Genomic DNA, 23,739 nt, shown 5'->3' with positions numbered 1-23,739 from the left:
AGCAAAAGACATACACTGGCTTTGTCAGACAATACATGTTGGTGTATCCCTGCCTGATGGAGGAAGAAATTAAAGCCCTGAGTGGAGTGACCTGCTCATGATCAAAGAGCAGCTCTGAAAAAACCAGTTGCTTAATGGTTTTCTGCCTGTAATTGCTGGGTGATGTTCCCTCCCTGTACTGAATGGAGCTCTGCTCAATTACAGTTGAAGAGGACTCCTGAGAAAGAAATCAAGTCCTTTAGCTAATGTGTGGGTTTGACTTTCTCTGGGAGTTTTGTTTGGGATGCACCTCATGGAGCAGCACCACCCCACAGGCAACTGACACCAGTTTGGGTGTATGAAGGTCTGGGAGAGAAGAGCATCACTGCTTTGCTGCCTGATTTAGGAGAAGTGTTGCTGCTTTCCAGGGATGGAGGAAAGTGTCTTCTAGGCCTGGTGTCACTAGTGACTCACTTGGGAGGACATGTCGTTTTCCATTTGTGTAGGATGGACAGGGTGATACCTGACTGCCCGCTGAAGGGAGAGCTTCCCACACACTACTTCTGTGAAACTTGCAGTAGCTGATTTGCCTTTGAGACCTCCGTCCTTCCAGATTTGGATGAATAGGTCAGTAAGTGCTGAAGCTCTTGGCAGGGAAAGGGTGACATGAGCCATTTCCTTTAAGGCTGGGGCAGATGGGTTTCCATAGCACATCTGGAGTTCTCAGTGCCATTCTAAGTGCCTCAGTGTTCCTCATCTTTGCCCTGGTGTGTAAATGAGCTATCTAGCACATCCTTGGCTAGCACATCTCTGATGTTGTCTGAAAGAACACAACCACACTTGGCTTGGCACTTCCCTGGGTAGTCCAGAAAGATCTTGTAGGCTTAACCTCCCAACTTCCAAACCCATCAGGTCCTTTGGTCCTGTATTGTGGCACGGTTATAGATAAAACCTTATTTCAGTAAAAAGAAGAGCTCCAAGTGATGTTTGCTGTCCCTTCTGATGTGTCTTTGCCAAAGCAGTGATCAGAAACTGTACCAGAGTGGAGAGAGCTGGAGAAGGTGGACATGGGCCTGGGGAGGGAAGGAGGAGAGCCAAAATGGTTGTTTTCTGCATGATATTTTTATAAGAGTAAGCTTTCTAATGTTCTTATAGCTTTGTGCAATGCACTGAGAAGAAAGAAGATGGAAATTTTTGCCTGCTAAAATGTTTAAAGTAACCTTAGTGGGTTTTTTCCTAAAAGATGCGTTTTAAGTTATTAAAATAATTAAATCATTGATTTCCTGTAGAAAAGTTAAAGTGGTTGTTCTTGAGTAAGTCCAGAAGAGCAGGGGGGTGCTTGAAGTCTGGTGTAAAAATTCTGCATAACTGGAAGATTTGGCAGGAGCACAAAGTGGGCGTGTGAAAACCTCTGCTGCAGAAACGCACCAGAAAGAACCTTTTACATGATAGCTGTCTTCTGTTCTGACCAGGATTCAGACCAAAGTTTAAGAGTCATTTGAAGGACACCCCACGGCTTGATCTGGGGAGATCCTTGTAGGTGCAGTGATGGGACTGTTGTTAGGCTGGGGAATATCTCAGAGGCTTTTGGGTCCTGAGAAGTCGGTTAGCTTTCTGTCGTTTTTTTTCTCTTTCCCACCTTAAGCTGTGAATGCTGTACATTGAATATTGAATTTTTTACGTGCAATTGAACATGAATCCCATCCAGAATCCGCTGATATCTTTGGGACACTTAAAGCTTGTGATATTGCCAGGATTGGTCTACATCCCTACCAGCACAGCCCACTTCAGCCATACTTATCATCACTGAGAGCAACCACGTAGGTGATCACTGTTGTTTCCATTTATTGCTTGTGCATTGGGGAAAGTTATCTTCTTTTTTCTGCAAATAGGATTTTCAGACTTTCACTGAAGCAGTAGCAAGTATTAACTCTTGAGCTGGCAAAGGCAGCAGGATTAATTAGTTCATGCCTCAAAGAGCTCGGTACGAAGGTGAAAATTGCAGTGTAAGTGAAACATATGATTATTGCTAATTAAAATGCAAATGTTAGGTTTGACAGCTAGTTTCCAAAGGAGGGTGGCTGGCAGTGTTTATGTGCACGAGCCTCGCTGTTCCCAAGAAGGTGCAGAGCCTGGCCAGAAGGATTGGCATGGATGAGAGCAGCTGCTGGGAATCCATCTCTGGAGAGGGTGATGTTTTCTCTCCAAGTATGGCTCAGAGGTCCCATCTCCTGATAGTGAGGGTAGAACACAAATGGCAGGTGGAGGAGCACGAATAAAAGCTGAGAGCACAGAGTTCAAGGGTTGTTTGGGGTCTTGGAAGAGACTGGGAGAGTCTTGGTCTTTTGAGGGCAGGGCAGAGAGTAAAAGGGCCAGGTGATGGGGGATTGGGCAAGGGATGGAGAGCTTCATGGCATCACAGCTGTATCTTCAGCTTCTGTCAGCTTTGGCAAGCAATCCTGTTCCTGCAACATGCTGAATTTATTTAGCAAGAGCACTGTGTGGGAGACACAATCCCGCGCTTTGGGATGGAGGAAGAGCAGTGCCACGACTCACCATTGCCGAGCCCCGGCTTTCTGCTGAAGTCCAGCTGCCTGTATGGGTTTGGGGATGGGTTTTTATGGTGAAGGGGTTTTTGTTGCTTGGTTGTTTTTTGAGTGCTCTCACCCAGTCCTTGAGCATCACCCATGAGGTTGGTGCGAGCTTCCCTGATCCTGCAGAAAGGAGGTCTGCAGAGAGGGCCCATTTTAGTGGGAAATGGCTTTATTAAAGGACACAAAGCCACCAGAAATGTCTGGCAGAGTTTCTGATGGACTTTTTTTTTTTTTTTTTCTGGAGTTTTGCATCCCTGTCAGCAAGGTACCAATGAAAAGTTGTTCACCTATAGCAATTAGTCAGAAATTTCGGGGAAATATTGAGTGTAGCTGTGCTGGTGAGTTTGAACATGAGTATGTCTAGGCCATACTCATTTGGACTGTTTCAGATTGAACAGAAATTTCAACAATTTTTAGTTTAAAAATTTTTATTTTAGAAATCATTTTTCAACATAGATACTACTAGTGCATGATATAGATAAGGAGCATGAACAGGAAAAAAGCCCCAGGCCATGAGTTAGAGCCAGGAGACAAACTGATTTAGTGAAAGGGTACCTGTGATTGTGATCTAACTGGTTTGTGCTGTATCCACTGGCTTTCTTGGTGGATGTTGATACATGGTGGTACTTATCTCCCTGTTTCTCACACGGGTTTTATCACAATAAAATGCCAGCTGAATTTCTGGAATTGGCAAAACCTCAGGCTGTCTGCAGAAAGCCATGATTAAAAGTTGGGTCAACTGAACATAACCTGTGTAAGTGTTTATTTTCAGTGAGACCTGATCCCACCGTAGCGTTTGGCACCGAAATTTTGTGTGTGTGGATGAGCAAGGTGTTCAGAGTGTAGGATACACACTGGTGGTAACTAGTCCTTCAAACATCTGGGCAGTGAAGGTGCCTTTCTCCCAACCACCTTTTCAGTTGGTGCACCTCTTCCCCTCATCAGATGAGATATTTCTCACTTCTCAGGATGTCTGCAGGCTTGGCTCTTCCCCAAGGCTTCCCAAAGTGGCCACCTGCCCATGTCTCACAAGTGACATGGGTCCAGTGTTTTTTCCCTCCGTGCCAATTTAACAACTCTCTCAATTTTGTTCCATTTGGTATTTCTCAGCCATTGGGAGGTTCGGGTCAGGGTGTGCTCAGAAGGGAAGAAGGTGCTTTAGCTGTTGTAACATCTGGTGGGAATAACCACAACCTTTCAGATTTCATTTATACTCAGCTTGAAAACCAGTTGGTCTCCTCTTTTGAAGTCAGTACTGAATTTAGGCTGTAGCAACCACAATGTATTTGAGCGTGCTTGAAACTTATTAGGTTTGAGGATGGAGAATGAGCAGCTGGAACAAAGCAGAAACGAGCACTAGCGTGTTTTGTTCCCAATCCCTCATGTTGGGTAAATACTTACATGTTTCCTGTGCATTAAGGTTCACACTGGACCATTGGGTAGCATCACCTTGGGTAGTTTAGGGTCTATTGTGCAGCTGTCTCCCCACTCCATCCAACCCCAGTGGCGCTGGTGGAGCTGGGACCTGATCTGTGCCTTTAAATTAGTGGCCTGGACTTGGCTGTTGTGTTCAACAGGAGTTTGAGTGGTGAGTCCTTTTGGCTTTTGAAGGCCAAGGTGGCCCTGCCCCTGCCTTAGCCCATGGCAGTGTCTGCAGGACCTCAGGTAGCCCCACGAGGATGTCCGAGACATGAGAAACCCTCTTTTAAGTGTCAGCTCTCACACCAGTCCTAAAACATATGCTTCCCTTTGTGCTTCCCAGATTTGCAGAGAACTTGAAAGAGTTTGATATTCTGCACTCTGTGATTTCGTGGGTTTCTGATCATTTTAGGTCACTTCAAAAGTCTTTCCCAAGCCTCTTGCTTTTGGAGCAATTAGCCTGACAATATCCACCTTTCTCCCCAAGCACCTTGTGGGATGTTTGTATAGGACTGATCAGGTGAGTTGTTCTGGTTTTCAGATGAGTCATTATGCCCTCAGGGCTGAACAAGAAACCTGCAGGTTGCTTGACAGCCCAGCAAGTAAGAGAATAAAGGAGAACACTAGGCACAGCTCCTTAATAGGCAAAAATAGTTGTTTTTGTAATGTGTCTTCTGGTGAACTGAAAGTGTTTTCAGGTGTGTGAGTAACTAGATTCCAATACTGGGCTAAGCAGTGGGAAAAACTTACTGAAGTGTTGATTTAGGCCTGGGAGGAGAATTAAGGAAGTAGAATAGAATGGAATAGGATAGGATAGAATAGAATATAGAATGGAATAGGATAGGATAGAATAGAATTTAGAATGGAATAGGATAGGATAGAATAGAATTTAGAATAGAATAGAATAGAATAGAATAGAATAGAATAGAATAGAATAGAATAGAATAGAATAGAATAGAATAGAATAGAATAGAATAGAATAGAATAGAATAGAATAGAATAGAATAGAATAGAATAGAATAGAATAATTTTAGTTGGGAAGGACCTACAATAATCATCCACTTCAACTGCCTGTTCAATTTAGGGCTGACCCAAAGTTAAGGCCTGTTGTTAGGGACGTTGTCCAAATGCCCTTAAGCAGCTTCAGAGGATGTGGGGTTGCTGAATAAGCATAATTAATTCTCATGAAGATAGAGAAGGTAAGTATTATTTTTCCCCAGGCGTGCACTAGAGCCAAGTCTTATCTTCATCTTCATCGAAGCCTCCCACAATGTCATCCCTTTGCAATGTGTAAATAGAACATGCTAAAGGATTCATGAGAAAGCCCCAAAATCAGGGTGTTGGGCATGGGGCATAGTTTTGTAGGTGCTGGCAGGTGTGGTCTGGGAGCTGGAGCTCTCCTGTCTGGCCAGGTCGGTGGTTTTTGAGTGTGCAGGACGGAGCTGCCCCTGACTAAAGCAACCTGTTTGTTGTTTCCAGGAAGAGTGGGATCACAGCAGCAGTGGGAGCACAGGATCCCAGCCGGGGTCGGGCTCCAGGCAGGGGTCTGGATCCAGGTCTGGCAGCCACAGGAGAAGCAGCCAGTTCAGGCAATCGACCAAGGTATATCTGATAGTGCTGTGCTGAAGTTGTGTCCCTTGCTTGCTGCTTATTGGAGGCATCCTCCCCACGACATGTTTGCTGTGTGTGTCACACATAGGTGTGGGTGCATGTCAGTTTTGAAGGGCACTTCAAAGACCTAATTAATTCAGTCATAATGTGTGACCTGTTGAGATGTGCTGACTGCCTTAGTATTGGGAAAGAAGTTCCTTAGTCAACTGGTTTAGTGCAAAGCAAGTCAGGGGTTTTTTAATTTATTTGAGGTCTTGGAGTATTTAAATTTTGGGATATTAAGAGATGTCTGTAATTATTTGCTGACAAGTCTTCATTAGAAGTCGATAGATGAGTGGATACCACATAGATGGTGTTGAATGGTAACCTTGAGTGCAACTGCTTTCTGTGTGAGATGTCTATAGGGCTAGATGGGGAGTCACCTTCCTATTTACCCTGCAAAAGACTGTAAGAATTCACTTTTATAATTTTAGGCTCATCCTTGAACTCAGACCCTGACCATTCCTGTTTGTTTCAATCAGCCTCTGTCCTTTTTTCTCTTGGAGTTTCTCTGCTTATGCACACGGGAGCACTGGTTGTGCCAGAAGTGAAGGGCAGACTCTGGGAGGTTTGGAACCAGTGGTCAAAGTCCTGGTCTGTTCATCCATTTCATCCTCCTGGAGAGCTTAAGGAAACCAGTCTGTCCCCCTGATGCTATGGTGGGAGAGGACCCACAGGACCAGACTGCTGCTGGGAAGTGGTGGTCCTTTCTGGTGGGAAGGAGTGAGACTCAGCATATCCTTCCTTCTTTGAGCAGGAATAATACTGTCTTCCTCAAAATGTCTATATTTTTATCTGTATTTTTCTTACGAGACCTTGAAGTTTTCAACAAGGAAATCTTTCATTCATGCCTTTTCCAGACAGTTCAGTACCTATCCATCCTTTTTGTTCCCTACCAAAGTGCAGCCAAGGGGTTGTGGGCAGCAGAAGAGCAGGAGGGGTGGGGGAAGCTCCTCAAACTTAGAACTGAAAAACGTTTAAGAAGTAACACATGGCACAGGATAATCCCTGGTTTATACCACGGACTCAGGCGCCCACCTGGTGTTGTTCTGCAGCGATGAGCTAACACAGGCGTGCAGCAAAGGGCATGACTTTGTGTTTGCTTTCTGGAGGACGGTGATGAGGAGCGGCGAGAGGTGGGACGCTGAGCTGGGCTTTGGGAAGCTGCTGCGTGCATGCAAATGCTGACTTTGTGGGGAATTTGCTGAAGCTGCATGCATGGTAAACAGGCCAGAGTCCACGTGGGGCCGTCCCTGTTTGTGCTGGCAGCTGGGCAGCGGTGGACGGAGGTGACGTGAGCTCGCAGGGGCTGGAGGACAGAGGTTGTGGACATGTGTTTAAACCTCGCTGCCTGTAGGGTCTGCTTCACCGGATCTCTCATCTCTCTGAGTAGCACTGGTGTTATTCTTGTCAGTGTGCCTCTCGTTCATCATTCCTCGTTAATTAATTTTCATCGGCACTGACTCCTTCGCGGTGAAAATGATTATCTAAAGCTGAGGGTTGGGTCATGGGGAGCTGCACGTTAAAACTGCTGAGGGTTGTAATTGCAGTCCTGGGGGGACTGACAGCAAGTCACTTCTTTTCGTAAATACATGACGGTTTTTTTCTCTTTTTTTGTACCTGGGCTTGAGAATCGGCTTTTTGAAGTCTTATTATTAAATTTTGGCACTGCTGTGAGCATTTTAGTAAACAACCTGCAGCTCAGGGCAGCAAGGATGCTGCCTGTCCTGTGAGTCGAGACAGAAACTGGTTCTAGAGACAGGTAGTCGAAGACCTAAGGGGTGTCTTGAAATGACCATGGTGACTCAGGACTTAATGACAAGGTGTGTTATTGGGGCCCTGGCGCCGTCTGTATGGAGTCTGGCTAATGCTTAGAGTGCCTCTGAGAGGTTATGGGGACATCATCTCAGAGGAAGTTTTGGGTGAGAGCACCAACTGCTGCCTAGAAGCTTGGACCTGTCTGACCTCCTCATCACTTGAGATGGATTTGTCTGCAAGAAGAGGTATCTCTTCTTTGTGTGACAGCCAGGAAGGCCTGCACATGTGTGTTCTCATTATACTGCATTTGGATGCTTGTAAGGATTTAGGAAACTAATTTCTCTCTATGGTGGGAGAAAATCGTGCTTACATTTGCCTAAAATAAAAAGCTCAGCTTCCGTAACTGATCACGAGAGTTTGATGTATTTCTGGCAGTTTGTTTCTGAGCAGAGACATGTCAACTTGCAGATCCACAGAGGTTAAAATCATAATCCATAAACCCCTTGGAGGAGACTAAAAAGGGAGCAATTTGGCTGTGTTTGGAGTATGTGATGTCTAAATTGGCTGTTGTGCTGGGAATGGCTGCAAAGTGTGACCATCTGTAGTGTTCCCTGGGGATGTGTGTCCTGACACTGGTTGGGGAAATGTTGCTCATTTGGGTAGATTGAGGTCTGGGACTTTATTAAGAAATTATCAAATTTTTATGAGTGTTTAGTGTCTTGGTTATTACTAATAATGTTTGAAAATGACAGAAATTATACAGTGGGGAATATATGGAATCCATCTTCTCTAGCATGTGGGTTTTTTTACCAGAGTGGGACCATTTGGGCTGAAATGCTTAAGTAATCTAAAAATGTGCCTGTTCTTAGAGCAAAGAGAACCATGTCACCACAACTCCTTGAAGAAGAAGGATAGCTTTCCCCATCCTTATTGATGACAGCAGGCTCTGGTAGAGCTGCTGATGACGAGTATCTCCATCCTTGGAGGTACTCAAAAGCCATCTGGATGTGATCTTGGGCACCTGATTGAACCAGAAGACCTTTAAAGGTCCCTTCCAACCTGAACTATTCTGAGGTATTAGGTGGGCCTGCTTGAGCAGGAGGGTTGGACCAGATGAGCTTCAGAGGTCCTTTCCCACCTCAAAAGGTCTGTGACTGTGAAGCTGAGTGACTTCATGGCTGAGATTTTACGAGGATTTATGATTTGTGATTTTTTTATGAAGTTCAACAAGACAAAGTGCCAGGTCCTGCCCTTGGGTTACACCAACCCTCTGCAGTGCTCCAGGCTGGGACAGAGGGGTTGGAAAACTGGGAAAGGCCCTGTGGGTGCTGGTGGCAGTGGCTGGACACGAGCCCAGGTGTGCCCAGGGGGGCAAGAGGCCAGTGGCCCCGGGGCTGTCCCAGCCGTGGTGTGGCAGCAGGGCCAGGGCAGTGCCCTCCTGTGCTGGCACTGCTGAGGCACCTCCAGTGCTGGGGCAGTTCTGGGCCCTCAGCCAAGAGAGACATTGAGGGGCTGGAGCGTGTGCAGGGAAGGGAACGGAGCTGGGGAAGGGTCTGGAGCAGCAGGAGCATCTGAGGGAGCTGGGGGGGCTCATCCTGGAGCAAAGGAGGCTCAGGGGGGACCTTCTGGCTCTGCAACTCCCTGACAGGAGGGGGGAGCTGGGAAAGGTCGAGCTCTGCTGCCATGGAACAAGGGACAGGACGAGGGGAAACGGCCTCCAGCTGTGCCAGGGGAGGGTCAGGTTGGACATGAGGAAGAATTTCTTCTTGGAAAGGGTGATCAGGCGTTGGAATGGGCTGCCCAGGGAGGTGGTGGAGTCCCCACCCCTGGAGGTATCCAAGGGACTCCTGGAGATGTCACTCAGTGCTCTGGACTGGGGGACAAGGTGGGGGTCAGGCACTGGTTGGATTCGATGATTTTGGAGGTCTTTTACAACCTAATTGATTCTGTGATTCTGTGGGTCTCAACCTGCCCAGAGGAGCTTGGTGGGTCATGGTGGTCGTGGACAGGGTGCACTTTTGCAGCTTGTGAGGGATTTTTGTGTTGAAGTGAGTGTGGATTCACCCAGAAGCATAGGAGCCCCTGTGCAGAGCCAGGACACCTCCGTGGCTGGTGTTGGGAGAGGATGTGCTGGGCTGTGCCATAGTCCAGATAGCTCCATGTGCCTTCCAGTGAGTAACCACCTTTCCCTCTCTCCTAGAATGGCAACAAGGAGAGCAACCTTGACATGCTGGGCACAGACATCTGGGCTGCCAACACCTTTGACTCCTTCAGGTAAGCTGGTGTTAAAATGCTTTAAGAGAGAGAGGGACTCTTAGATGGACTGTGCCTTCTCTTAGCCTTCACCCACAGGCCCCTCCTGCTGGTACCTGGGCACCAGTGAGTACCCTGTTAGTACTCACATCGCTGCTCCTCCTCCTCCCCATCCCCTTTTAGCCCATGGCACTAAGCACAGCTGATCTACATAAATCATCCTCTCCTTTGGAGAGGCCACTGGATGGGTTTGCAGTCCAAACACCTGAAACCGGTACCAATACAGTTACTTGTAATCATCTGAGAGCTGCACAGGCAAGACTTGAGTCAGCTCTGAGCTACTGCTCCAGGACTTACTTTTCCATTAGTTGGAGGTACAATCACGTGTTGGCTTTTTTGGTGCTGGGAAGAGCTCTTTACCTCGTGTTTGAGCATGGGGAAAGCGGTGAAAGATGAAGAATCTACAGGGGTTGAGTTATCACCTGCCTGCTCCAGGCCATTGGAGCAGACAGGCTGTGCAGGGCCAGAGAGAACATCTCCATTGCATGGACTGGACCACTACCTTTTGTGGTAGCCCTTTCATAGAGAGCAAGTATAGTTTTCAAGGTGTGTGCTGTATCAAAATTAGGGGTTCAGATCAAGCAACAGGAGCTCAGCATATCTAAAAAAGGAGAAAAAAATTAAAAGAAAGGAGGTGCAGCAGTGTGGAGGTTGGAGGCCCACATCCGTGTGCTCTGCAGCAGGGCGTGGTGCTTCCAGAAGTACCAGCTTTCCTCGTCTGCAGGCTCCAGTGTGCCTTCTGCTCTTCAGCTCAGTGGTGTTTAATCAGTACTGGACTTTCTTTCTTTGTTTTTTCCCTGTTTTTCTCACCTAGTGGCGCGACGTGGGATTTGCAGCCTGAAAAACTAGATTTCACCCAATTTCACAGGAAGCTGAGAAACACCTCCAAACATCCGTTGCCTCACATAGACAGAGAAGGGTGAGTGCCCTGTGTGCAATACTGTGCTCTCCAGGAAGGTCTCTTAACTTCTCCCTTACTGTAGGAACGCTGGCTTGGTGGCAGACCTCATGTGGAGGACATGGGAATAAGGTGCTTGAGGATGCCACAATCAGTCTGTCTGGCTCCTCTGTTATCCAGTGTTGGGCTGGAGCAGAGCTGTTCTCTGTATTTTTGCTCTGTTTGGTAGGTTCCAGTCTTTAAATAACTATGGGTCCGAGTCTTCCAGATGCAGGTCTCCTAGATTTAAACACCTCTGGGTACTGGGAGAAAGATCCTGGTTTAGCGCTGATCCTGGTTATGGTTACTGTTCTCTCCAACAAGATTTCAGTGAAGAAATGAGCAACAATGTGATTCATGTAGATCCAAGTGCTCATCCCCCATCTGCTAGGCATGAAACTGTGGGAACATTCAACAGCTCCTTTTGCTGGTGGCAGCCTCCATGGACTTCCATAGTATTGCTGGATTCCTCGTCAGCTGTTGGTTGGTCAAGCTAAATAAATGTGTACTGGCACCAGGTGGGTCACCAGTGTTGCTTAAATGGGTATCACTTTTTCTCTGGGGATTCTCTGCAGGTGGAGAAACAATCACTACCTGAAAGGAGGTTGTAGCCAGCTGGGGGTCGGTCTCTTCTCCCACGTAACAAGGACAGGACAAGAGGAAAAGGCTCCAAGTTGCACCAGGGGAGGTTTAGATTGGAAATTAGGAACAGTTTCTTCACAGAAAGGTTTGTCCAGCCCTGGAACAGCTGCCTGGGGCAGTGGTGGAGTCCCCATCCCCAGAGGGATTTAAAAGCTTTGCCATGTCATATGTAGGGGTGGAAATCCTCTCTTGGACCAGTTTTTCTGTTGATAAGTTGGTTTTCCCAAAGTACTGGCCAATGCTATGTGCCTGGTCTGCACATCTTGTTTAGAAGACACAATTAGAATTATTATTAGAACAGTTGATTAGAAACAGTCTAACCAGGCCAGCAATCCCACCCCAGCACAGGCTCAGCACCTGCAGGAGGCCCTTGTACTGCAGAGCGACAGGAAGAGTCACACAACTCAATTGTTTTCTGCAGTGTAAGTAAGGTATAATGCAGGTATATGAAGAGCAATTTTCAGAACATTTGGAACAATGGAACACTAAATTTCTAAGTCGCCAAGTGCCTTAGTCATGTTTACTCCCATTTCTTCTGATGGATTTGAAAAATGAGATGAAGGGGCCCTCAGTAAAATGAGATCTAATATGCCCAGTGGATGATGGCACTTGCCAGATGATGATGTCAGTGACATCTGCTACATACAGGGAGGATGCAGCAGGGTCTGTGTTGTGGTTTTCCTCCATTCCCAGTGTAGTGCAAATGCCCAGGATGCAAACGGGTAGAGAAGGCAGTGTGGAGGTGAGATATTTAATCACTCCTAAGTACTACAGCCATAAAACTTGGACAAGAATTAGTGTATCTGCAGAAAAGTTAAACAGATGCTGTCAGCACAAGCAGTGCATCTCCCAGAAATGCGGGTCATTCTAAGTAACTTGGCTAAAATAGAGGAAGCACAGACAAAATTGGTTTTATTTTTTAGCTCTTAGTTGGCCGTGTTGTGCATTCATCAGCGCTCTGTGCCAAATCTGTGCTGAGTGTGATTCAGATTGCTGAACCTCCAAGAATCTCCACCTGCTAGCTAGGCATTTTCTCTCTGGCTTGAATGGGAAGCTTTTTTAACGATGTGTCTGTGCAATGAAAAAAATAATAGGGGAAAAAAAAAGCATATGCTGTTCAGCTGTGTTTTCAACACTGTAAGTACCAAAAGGACAATTTTATTCCTTAGTCTGATCTCTTACCCAAGACTGGCCATGTAGTTGCATCCAGTTATTTGACCTCAAGGGACTTTTGCTTGGATGAAGTGTTTTCCTCCAGAAAGACATGAATTTTATTGGAAGATGCTGTTTGGTAGTCTGCTGAATAATCGAAGTGGAGTGGTTAAGCAAAGCTGAGGAGCTATACTAACCTGACTCATTTCTGACCTGAAGTTGTCTGGCTTTAATTTCCAGTGTTATCTCTTGCTCTGCTTTTACTCTTCCAGATCAAACCTTTGATCTTCCAGATCAACCTTTTGTAGCTGATATTTCCTCTTCATTCCAGGTATCTCTCAAGCCTTTAGTTTTTCTGGTAGTCTGAGAAATTCCTCTACCACCTCTTTGAAACGTGACTGCCAGTGCTTCCTGTGGTCCTGTAGATCAGGCTCAGCCATTCTGTCTCTAGAGGAAAGCTGCCTTCAACCCCTTAAACCCTGCCTCCTCCTCGTCCCCTGCCTTTATGCCACAGTTTAGCATCAGAAATTCGGCCTGGAACAGTCCCCATCCTTTTCAGATAACCTTTTCCTACTATACATTCGCCCATTCTATACCAGCAACTGGTATTATTTGTCCCCAAATGTTTGACATTTTTCTCTTATTTATAAATGTATATATATATCAATGCAAATATGTATGTATACGTATTTGTATATGTAGACACATTATATTTTTCCCTTTGTAACTCAAAGTCAGGATTTCATCTATGGTGGAAAGTCAATTGTTGAACACCTCTGATTTCCTATAACTATAGAATCATAGAATGGTTTGAGTTGGAAGGGACCTTCAAGATCACCTGGTCCAACCCCCTTCCATAGGTAGGAACACCTTTGATTAGACCAAGTTGCTCCAATCAGCCAAGGTTAATGAAATTGTTTGCCTTCAGCTTGCTGTTTCTTGAGCCTGGCACTTCAACACATGCCCATTTTTTTTAAATTTTTTTCTCCATTTGCTCCAAGTCCACCAAGATCTGTTTTTCTCTGACTTCTAAGCACTGATTACCTGCATCTGCTGTACCAAAATTCCTATTGTATCTTATTCAATGATGCCTCGTCACTAATTGACAAAAAAATATATTATCATTCTTGCATAATAAAAAAGATCATCTCAATTGTTTATAAATGTAGAAGGATGATATTTACTGACCATTTTTTCTTCTTCTATATCATCACAAACTCTCTGCATCCAGCTAGTAGTTACCTTTGGATTGGGGTTTTTTTCCTTTCTTGATACAAGAAAGTCCTTCAGCTGCCAGCTCTGTGTTTGGTGTGTGAGTGCTTGGCTTCTCACCCCAATTTTTTTGTCTTCCAAATTGTCTGTTTATGTTTATATCGATTGCAGTTTGCTGTCTGAGATGTATGTTTGTGCTTGCTCGCTGACACCTTTCTCAGCAGGGGAACTGGAGCTCCCGTGGAGACCAACAAATGAGCAGTGCTTCAAAGGAAACGTCTTTCATTACTTTTTTGTGTCCTCACTTTTCTTCTGTCCAGGTGGGCTGCGCTTTCAGTTTTGCTTGGTCTGGGAATCGAGTAACCCAACGCCACTGCTCAGGACTGCCTTTGGTTTTCTCACTGCTGCCACTACCAAGAGTGTTTGAGCGCTGTGGCAGATGGTGCAGGTGGAGAGGACTGGGAAAAGCATTTAATTTTGTATTAACAGCTTTGCGCCCGCGTGGGAGTGTTTCGGAGGCACAGCATACTCGCCTCAGAGAGCCTCTTTGTTTTCATGAAGGTCCCTTGCAGTAAGAGCTGATCTTCCCCATGTGCTGTAATAGACAATTAGCTGTGTCTCCAGCGAGTTTTCACGTGGTTTTGTTTGTTTTCCTCTTGCCACAGGCTTGGAAAAGGGAAATACGAGGATGGTGACAGCATCAACTTGAACGACATAGAGAAAGTCCTCCCAGTGTGGCAGGTAGGTGACAAGGACATCTGCCCATGCTACAGTGGAGACCAGCACTGCCTTCCCTGCCTTGTGTTTCCTTAGGAAACCCCCCTCAGGAGTGGGAAAGTTGCTGAGCACTGGTCCTTTGGGGGCTGGGATGGAGATTGGTGCCTGTGATTTCGGCTGTTAGTGCTGGGCAAGGGCAGTTGCCACGTAGACTTTGTTGGGAGGTGATATATTGAGGCCAGGATATGTATATATACATATATATAAGTACATGTACACAGGACTCGTGTGCTTTAGAAAGGGAGATTCTGAAAAGCATCAATCCTCCCGACAGCTCCAAAATAAATTGCTGCCAGGAAGCCAGCAGTGCTGGTGTGCTGACCCAGGTGTTTCCCTTTTGGAGTGTGCCTGTGTTTACATGCCGTGATAATCCATGTGCGTGCTTTCTCCAGCCTATTCCTTCTCCAGATCTCTCTTTACGGCCCAGTCTGACGCTTGGATGTTGGGGAATGGCAGGATGAGACCCTCAGTTACAAAGTCAGATTGAATAAGTCCATTTGTCAGCATCGTATAATTTTTCATTTTACAGAGCCCTGGTCCTCCAAGAGTGTCCTGGGCTAGGCAAGTTCTGAGGATGTTTGGTGTGCTTTTGCTGAAATCTCTGCCTCCAGAGGGAAAGACAGAGACATCTCATGTGCTGTGGTAGCATTACCCTTTTCAGCGCTGAGCCAAGAGCTCGCCAGGCTTCTTGCTCATGCATCATGTGAGGAATAGCTTTGCTCATCCTGCAAACCATGTGATGATCTGCCTTACTGTTTCTTTTGGGTGAGCTGTTTGGCACTAAATACACGAAGTAGTGGAAGGAGTGGAGAAGTGCTGCTGACTTTGGCAGGGAGGAGCATTCCCTGCAGCTGCTTCCTGCTCCGTCTCTTCCATGTTTGGTGTGTCTGGACTTTAGGTCACAGGGAGAAAACATCAGGTTCAGCTGCTACAAACCCCAGTAATTCTGCAAAATAAGGTTAGTTTTCCCCAGGGAATAACTGGGAAATGAGGAATCGAACCATCTTTGGTGCAAGGAGCTGATTTTCTTCAAGAGGGTTTTAATGAACAGCTATTAAATAAGTCGAGTCCTCCTGGTATGGTTATCATCTCATCGTGCCCTAACACCAGGTTGAGTCCATCGACTCCAATGAATTAATTGCAATATTATACCTTAATATTTAGCTTAACTGTTAGTGTGATGTTTCTAAGCTGGAAGACTTAGTGGGAATGCTGGATCTGGTGTTTTGTTTGTGCCCCTGGGCAGACCCGTGCGATGCTGCGTTATTTTGGAGACGTGCTTACCTTGGCATGTGTGTCTGTGGGAATTAGGAGCCAGGTAGTTCTGGGTGAGGATTTGTCTTTTTTAATGCCGACAAGTGAAATACTTGCAGACAGCTGGTCTAATCCTCACATGTCATTGTTAACTGGATTTGAATGCAACCGTGCAACGCTGACGGAGATTTTTCTGGTCTTTATCCCTTGTTTGAAATGGCTCTGTGGAGCAGTGTGTGGGGGCATAAGGGAAAGTATTTGTGTGAGACTATGGAAGGAAAATCGTTAACCTTCCATGGGGTTGTCCCATGATGGGGCTTTGTTTGTTAGGTGTCATGAAGAAGAGGCTTTTCAGGTTGGAGATACATAAGCTCTTATTCTGTCTGTGTTTAAGAGCTCCTGGCTTGCTTACAGCAGCCATGCACAGGCAGGGGGGTCGGTCTGAGCATCCTCCAGTGCCACTGGGGTGGTCTGAGAACCCTCCAGTGCAACTGAACCAGTCCAAGCATCCTCCATCATGACTGGGGTGGTCCAAGCATCCCCCAGCACAACTCAGATGCAAATGTTTTGCTGCTGAGTGTACTTCAGCAGCTGTAGAAGGGTTAAAAGCAGTATATTTGAGAGAGGTAGCAGGTCTTGCTTGCAGGCTTCTTGGAGATTTGGATGCCTTTGATATTAAGGTATGATAGACATAGGACATGAATCTTGAACTAATCTCAGGTATACATCCAGATGTGTATGTGTATCTCTACAGAGAGATGCAGTGACATCCCTAACAGGTTAAACAGAATATTCTGGGTATCTGGGGGCTAAGCAGGCTGTTCTGGATATCTGGATGTTAATATGTCTATACATGAGTTTTGCTGCTCGAATCTATCAATAGTGTTTTATAAAATATTGCAAGGAAAGCCTCTGACTGTTTGGCAGTTAAAGGGTGAAGAAATAAACAAAAAAACCCCCGAAACAGCGTCCCCGAAATCCTCTCCTTTTGTTTGGAAATCAGAGAATGCTCCCTGGGGCTGCTCTCACAGGACAGCCCACTCTGCCATCTCGTGGACATGCACGGGCAGGTGAATCCAGCTCTGCAATTCCTTCACCACAGCTGGTATTTTTAAGCTTTCTTCTGCTTTTCTTCGATCTTTTCAAAACTCATCTGACATGCTGATTTTTACTGGTAAATAGGTTTTATTTTTGAAAGCTTCATCGCTAGGAGCTCATGAGGTCATTGCTTTGGCTCAGCTCATGAGCTGTAACCTCTTCATCTCTCCTTACTCATAAAAGTCTATAGTTGGATTTGGGCACTAATTCACCGAAGTGCTGCCAAAAGGCTACTCTTTTGAAGATAAGTGTTCCCCGTTCATAAGAACTGCTCTTTATTGCATACCAGAGAGGATCAATTTGCTGCATTAGAGAGGCGCAGCTCAGGTGCAGAGCTGCTCGTCATCATCTTCTCGGTTTGCACCTCAGCTGATTTGTTGAAGGAGACCACATAACCACCTTGACGTCATGAAGACGTCACAGGGAGGGCTGAGTCAGTGCCTTTTGCTCTTGCTCCCTTTGGCAAACGCTTGGGAAGGCTTTCAGTCTTGGATGTGTCATAGCCGAGTGCTCCAGTCTTTACGCACAGGCTTCAGACTGAAAGCCCTGGGCACACTCTAAACTTACCAGAAAAAACAACCTAAGAGGTCGTGTCCTGCAAGATCACAGGATCATGGAGTGGCTTGGGTTGAAAGGGGCCTTAAAGCTCATTTCATTCCACCCGCTGCCATGGGCAGGAACACCTTCCACTAGACCAGGTTGCTCCAAGCCCCATCCAACCTTGGACTTGGACACTTCCAGGGATGGGGCAGCCACAGCTTCTCTGGGCAAAATCCAACCCCCTCCTTCCTGTAAAACTCATGAAGGATACAGGAGGCTGCATGTCACAGGGATGTGCTGTGAATGCTGCTAGACACGAGCAGAGAGTTTTAGGACATATCCCAAGTGGTTTCTGGACTGGTGTCTCGCAGTGTTTGGCTTTCGGTTTGCTGGACTCCTGCCTTCAGGATGGGCTTGCCCTCCTCAGAACTCTGGGGATGTGCCTTCGCTGTCCAGCTGTGTGGCACTTCTGAAAGGCATATTGGGCTTTGCTGTTGTAATGGGATAAACTTGGAAGGCAGCATTGGTATCATTTGGTTTGGCACCTTACTGCCTTGCAGCTCATCTCCTTCCATTTCCTTACTGATGTTTGACCCTTTTTGTCATATGCTTGCAGTTACAATAAACTGCTTGTTTCTCTTCTGGCTGCAGTCGTCATCCAGCTTCCTTGCTGGATGAGAACCAAGGGAGCAGCTCCTTAGGAGAAAGGCAGACTCTGTAAGTTGTTCGTGTTCCTCTTAGCACCACTGTATTCCTGATTTTGTCCGAACAGGCTTAGAAACACCACGATTCCCGATCATGCTGGGATCCCACCTGAATTTAGGCACCTACAGGCATCTCTGCCTACTTTCCTTGGGATCCCTCCTCACTGACAAGTATTTTCAAGTCAGACCCTAAAATTCTGGGAGGGCTGAGATCCTGTGAGTAAAGGTGAGACCTGTGCATGGATTGCTCGCTCGCTTGAGGTTCCCGCCCTAGCTGAGGCATGGACACATTGGGATGTGATTTGTGGCACCTCAGTGTAGAGGTCTAGGAAAGTCTGGATGATTCCCATCTGAGGGTACCCACGTCCTTTCCCTGTCAGCTCTGCAGGGTGCCTAGATGGACCAGCTCACAAGTGGACTTGGTCAGATATGGATATCTCCCCCTGAGAGAGATGAAGCCAAGCCAGGTGTCCAGGGAGAGAAAGGTTGGATCCCCTCTGCTGTCACACTGCATGTGAGAAGGTGGGATCAGTGTCCAGCACTGATGTGAAGGGCTTGCTCCTGGAGCCTGCAGGTCACTGGCCCTCCCAGGGTGGTGGTGGCAGGGCACCAGGTCTCTCTGGAGCTCAGGGGTATCTCTTTGGTGGGGTGGTGTTATTTACTGTCACCATACGGAGTCATCCTCTCCACATTGTCTCTTGCCTGCTCTTTCTGCACTACAAGGTCGGGCAGTTCTCGTTTTACCCAGCATGTTGGGCAGCTCAGATCCTTCCTCTCCCAGTAGGCTGTTCCACACTGGTGGAGCCGGGTTGGGCTCGTCCCTCTGGCATCCCCTCCCACTGGGAATGACCTGGTTGATGTGGTGTGGGCCCCTTGTGCTCTATGTCTCTGCTGTCACTCATCAGGTCTAACCCTGATGTCCTTTATGTGTACATCAAACCCTTATGAAGAAGTCGGGGTTTCTCCCCGGGAACCCCGAAACAGAGATTTCTTCTCCTCACCCCCAGTTCTTGCTGGACTCTATCCAGAACATGTAGGCATGGCATTGCTTTCAGAGGAGGTTTCTTGTCTGAAAAGCCCATATCCCAAGGGTCTTTCCAATACTGTAACGGCTAAAACCACTGTGGAAAGTCCCTGTCAAAGAGCCAGGGTTTACTTGAGTATAGGTCACAACATATTGGGAGTCAGAGTTCTACTGCTGAGTAAAAAGCTTTTGGTTTGCCATGGCTTCCAGTAAGTCACAGTCTTTCTGTGGCCTGTTTTTTGTTGTTTTTAACCCAACTGACAGTGACCATTGCCTTGGCTTTCAGTTTGGAGAGGGAAAACTGCCATGGTCACCTGTAACCCCTTCAGCATCACTCCCAAGTCAGAGTAAAGGACACCATTATCCAAGCAAGGCCATTGGCATCCCCAAAGCACTGGAGAGGAGAGGTCTGGACCAAGGCTGGCTTATCTCCCGCACAGTTCATCACCTCACAGGTTCTAGCAACATCCAAGCCTGGGCTGTGGCAGAACAGCACAGTCACTGTGAGCCCTGAACCAGGTTATAAACCCTGTGGTTCTTATTGGACATGCAGGAAAGGGAAGATCTTCCAGTGGCTCTATCACATTATGATCATCTTCCATATCACAGATTCGTTGAAAGATTTAGGTTCAAAAAGACCCTTAAGACCATCCAGTCCAGCCATTCCCCAGCACTGCCAAGGCCACCATTAACCCAGGTCCCCACGTGCCACATCCACACAGCTTTTAAATCCCTCCAGGAATGGGGACGTTACCACTGCCCTGGGCAACCTGTGCTGGGGATGAAGACATTTTTCCTAATATCCAATTTCCTGATATCATGCAATAGCCTTATTCAGTGCACAAAGGAAACACGAGAGAAATGGCCAAGAGCTTTGATGTTTCCATCACTATTATAATTATTATTACTACTACTACTACTATTATGGTTCAGAGGTGGTTCATGATTTTAGGAAACGAAATGGGTTCTCCCTTCTCAGGACTGGTGTTATTTTTCTGGCTGCCATTTAAGTCAGGCAGACTTAGCAATACTGACTCATAATTCCTGGGATTGTCTTCCCAGCCTGGTGGGCACAGAGATGCCTGTTTTATAGGTTCCTGGAGCTGGTACTGGTCAGCTAGGCAGGGTTAGGGCCAGGCTGCCATACTTGCAGGATGGGACGCATTGGGATGCTGTCACACCCTGCTTGGATCAGCTGGTGAGGGACATGGGTTTGGAATAAGCAAGGGGGGGATGGTGGAAGGGGTAAGGGTGGCTTATGCTGCAGCTCTGATGGTTGGCTGGGTGTTAGGTGGCCGAGGGGACAGGACCGGTGGCAGAGGGGAGCCCTTGCAGCACTAGAGGGCACTGCGGCCTCGCTGCATGGCCCCGAAACACAGCTCTGTGCAGAGGAAACCAGGCTTTTTCCAAAGGCTTTTTCCAAGCAGAAACCTTATTCTGCAGCGGCTGTGCCTCTCACCCTCCGGTGCCAGGTCATGCTGCTCTCCATCCTGTGCTGTGCCCACCTGGGGCCCAAGGTGCATGTCCAGCATGGGGGAACCTGGGGCTTACAGAGGGGGAAGGTGTTTCTCTGTACCTGGGGCTGAATTTGGATAGTACTGTGCATCCTCCTGAGCCTCATGGCATCCCTGAGCAGAGCAGGGTTAAAACTGAAGGTGTCCCCTGAATAGCAGCGGCCTGAAGGGAGCTGATATCTGGGCATCAGATATACCCCACAGCCCAGGTTGCCCTTGCTGGCATCGTGACACCTGCCCAGTTTCTCTTGGAAATCCCACCTTTGCAAGCATAATCCTCAGCTCTGTGTGTTTCCTGTGGGATGCTCCAGCAGGGCTCAGTCTGAAGCCATGCCTCTCACGCCAAGGTGTGCTGAGGGGTCCTCCCTTCCTCTGGAAGTGCTGCTGCCCCATCAAGTGTAGGATGTTCCCCTGAACACCCACATTCCCATTTGTCCACCTGTCCCTGTCCCCCATTTACTCTGGATTGTACCCAACCCCACTTGGAAGGACATGCCAGCCTCAGGAGGAGGGAGCCATCTCTACTCGGCCATCTCTGCTCCTTGGATCCCAGTTTGCCAGGCACTGGTTTCTGCTACAAACTAAGATTAATAACAGGATTTTGGCTGCCTTGCAGCTTTTCCTTGGGCCAAGCTGATGGAAGGGTAGACATGAAGAGATGGCAGAATTAGGCTGGGCTTACCGATAGGGGCTGGTAGGTTTTGGGTTCATGACCAGGAGGCAGGAAGATGGGAGAGCTGGGTGAATAAGTCTGTTCTTGGGAGGATGATGAATAAAGATCCTCTATTTTGCTTTTAGGGAGTTCACAAATAGTTTTAGACCTGTGAACTGCAGTTTTCTGGGGAATTAGCTGTTTTGGGTAAGGGAAATTGTACAGAGGTATAAATAGCAACTCGATAGGCATTTAAGGCTCAAAAATGGCACCACATTATGCTCTGTCTTAAACACAACAGAGAGCAACACGGATTTTTCCCAGCCCTACAGATGACTTCCCTTTCAGAAAGGTTTGCTTTTATGCAGCTATATAATATCGAAAGCAAGCCTGAAAGGTTTTGTTTTGGTTTTTCCCAGTCCTTTTTACAGACTCCAAAACACACCCCTCACCAAATCCTGCCTGAATTTTAACTTCTCAGTAATGTTACATCTTTTTCTCCCTTGTTTTCCCAGAGGATTCATTAGAAATCTGAGAGGGTTTTTGCTACAGTCCCTTGAATTTGCTGAATATTTTCCTGAAATGTGGAAGTAATATGGAATAATGATTAAGTTAAAGAAAAAGGTTATTAAAAGTAGCAGAAAAAAAAAATCCAGATTTCTAAGGATCTCAAATAAAAACTCAGTGTCTCTTTGGTCAAGCAGCTATTTCTGCTGGCTTGGCTATTTCCACATCCTAATCCCCTTCCCTGTTCTCCGTGAAAGACCTGAATTTTTAATAAAATAAAGGAAAGGAAGGAATTTTCTCTCTAAAAAAAAAGCAGGCATACCACAGGACCAGAGAAGAGAGACGTGCACACATCCCCGTTGGTGGAGGGACCTGCAGAGCCTAGAAACACATCGCTCTCTAAAGATCCTGCTAATGGGGGTTGTCCTCGTCCCTTGTCCGACAAAATAGGAGGTTAATGTTTCCTGTCACATTTATAAATTTCTTCTTAACCAGAAGATGCTCCCCCACCCTTTTCTGCTGCCTTTCCTCTGATGTTGTGGGAATAGAAACCAATACAATAAATGAGACCAGAAGTTCTTAAAATGTGAACTTCCTGCCTGGAGGCAGCAGGTAAGTGAATCCCATCCAGCCTGGGGAGATGTATATATAGCTATGGGTGTAAATATATGTATTTAGTGGCTGGATAAGTGTTTATTGCAATCCAAGGTGGTTTGGTCAAAGATTGTCATTTAAGTGGGAAATTTATTGCTGCACATGACGCCTGGATGTCTCTTCCACGGGGAAAATAAAGACTGTTTGTGAAGGGATTAAATGATGTCCTAGCTGTTGTAGCAGACCAAACTCTGTAACTCAGGGGTTCTTTCTAGTCTTATGTTCCTATTGTCCCTCATTTTATGCTTTTAAAAATACTTTTGGGGGTTGGGTTTTTTGCAGATCACAGAATCATGAAGTGTTTTGGGCTGGAAGGGACCTTAAAGATTATCTTGTTCCAAATCCTCTGCCATGGGCAGGGACACCTTCCACTAGACTAAATTGCTCAGAGCCCCATCCAGCCTGGCCTTGAACACTTCCAGGGATACTCCATGAACTTCTCTGCTGGCTCCAGACATGGCTCCAATGTGTGCTGGCATGGTCAGTGAAAGAAAACTCTATGGCATCTCCCCAAAATGCCTTTGCTGGATGGTGGGTTTGAAGGATTTCGTTGGGGCTAAAATAGGAATAGTGAGTGGAGTGTGGTCTGCACACCTTTGATCAAACGGTGCTGCTCCAGTGCCCATGTCTCCAAGGGTTATTCCTCTTTGCCCTTCACCTGCTTGTACTGCTGTGGAGAAACTCCTCATTGTTGGCTTGCTTTCTTTTTAATTCTTTTTCTTTTATAATTCCTGTAATGTATGAGCAGAGAAACCACTGGAGGATGATAAAGCTTCATTTCTTCCTGCTTTTGTGACCCGCTTCATTATTTTGTTTCTCATTGTATATTCTTCTGGGGCATCCAAACGGAAAGAAAATATGTGTGCTTGTAGGAGCTGTTTGTTTCCCTTTGGCTGGGAAAAATAGGACCCCTTGGCTGGGCAAAATAAGCAGGTATCACAGAAGATATGGATTGCTTTTGCTTGTTAGTTCTAGGGAGGGAACTGCTGACATTTGCTCCACCACGCATCTGTGAGCAACATTATTCCTTCAAGTTGGTGGCCTGTGTACACCTTCATTGGCCAGGCTTCCTCTAAGGGCTATGCACAAATACAATAGAAAAATATATATTCCTTACGTTTAGGTTGCTGCATGTTTTCTGGGTAAGAATGAGAAGATTTGGGGTCGGTAGTTGCATGGACATGCTCTGAAGGAGCAGCAGAAATTTTTCATTACTGTTCCACAACAATAATCCAGACCAAAGCCAGTTTTTAACACTGAAATGTGAAGCACAGATTTGCCTTTGTTGTAATTTAAAAGAAAACACGAGTTCAGGATGGTGTCCAGGTACCATCACACCGCTGCTGCTGGACTCCATTG

The 23,739-nt window shown here is 46.6% G+C and overlaps 1 protein-coding gene across 5 annotated transcripts in view; it reads left to right on the top strand.

Annotated features, from left to right (window-relative positions):
* Window positions 1–23,739, top strand: part of CTIF (cap binding complex dependent translation initiation factor) — a 147,520-nt gene that overhangs the window by 37,257 nt on the left and 86,524 nt on the right. For 3 of the 5 annotated variants that reach the window (XM_064642372.1, XM_064642371.1, XM_064642375.1), the window contains exons 4-7: window positions 5,472–5,594; window positions 9,601–9,674; window positions 10,528–10,632; window positions 14,322–14,397. In XM_064642372.1, coding sequence (XP_064498442.1) covers window positions 5,472–5,594; window positions 9,601–9,674; window positions 10,528–10,632; window positions 14,322–14,397 — 378 coding nt within the window. The remainder of the gene's footprint in view (window positions 1–5,471; window positions 5,595–9,600; window positions 9,675–10,527; window positions 10,633–14,321; window positions 14,398–23,739) is intronic. The other 2 variants (XM_064642374.1, XM_064642373.1) reach the window with 1 other exon arrangement.

This window comes from Pseudopipra pipra, chromosome Z (assembly GCF_036250125.1).
Source record: "Pseudopipra pipra isolate bDixPip1 chromosome Z, bDixPip1.hap1, whole genome shotgun sequence".
Classification (NCBI taxonomy): Eukaryota; Metazoa; Chordata; class Aves; order Passeriformes; family Pipridae; genus Pseudopipra; species Pseudopipra pipra.
This window is presented reverse-complemented; position numbering and strand designations above follow the sequence as displayed.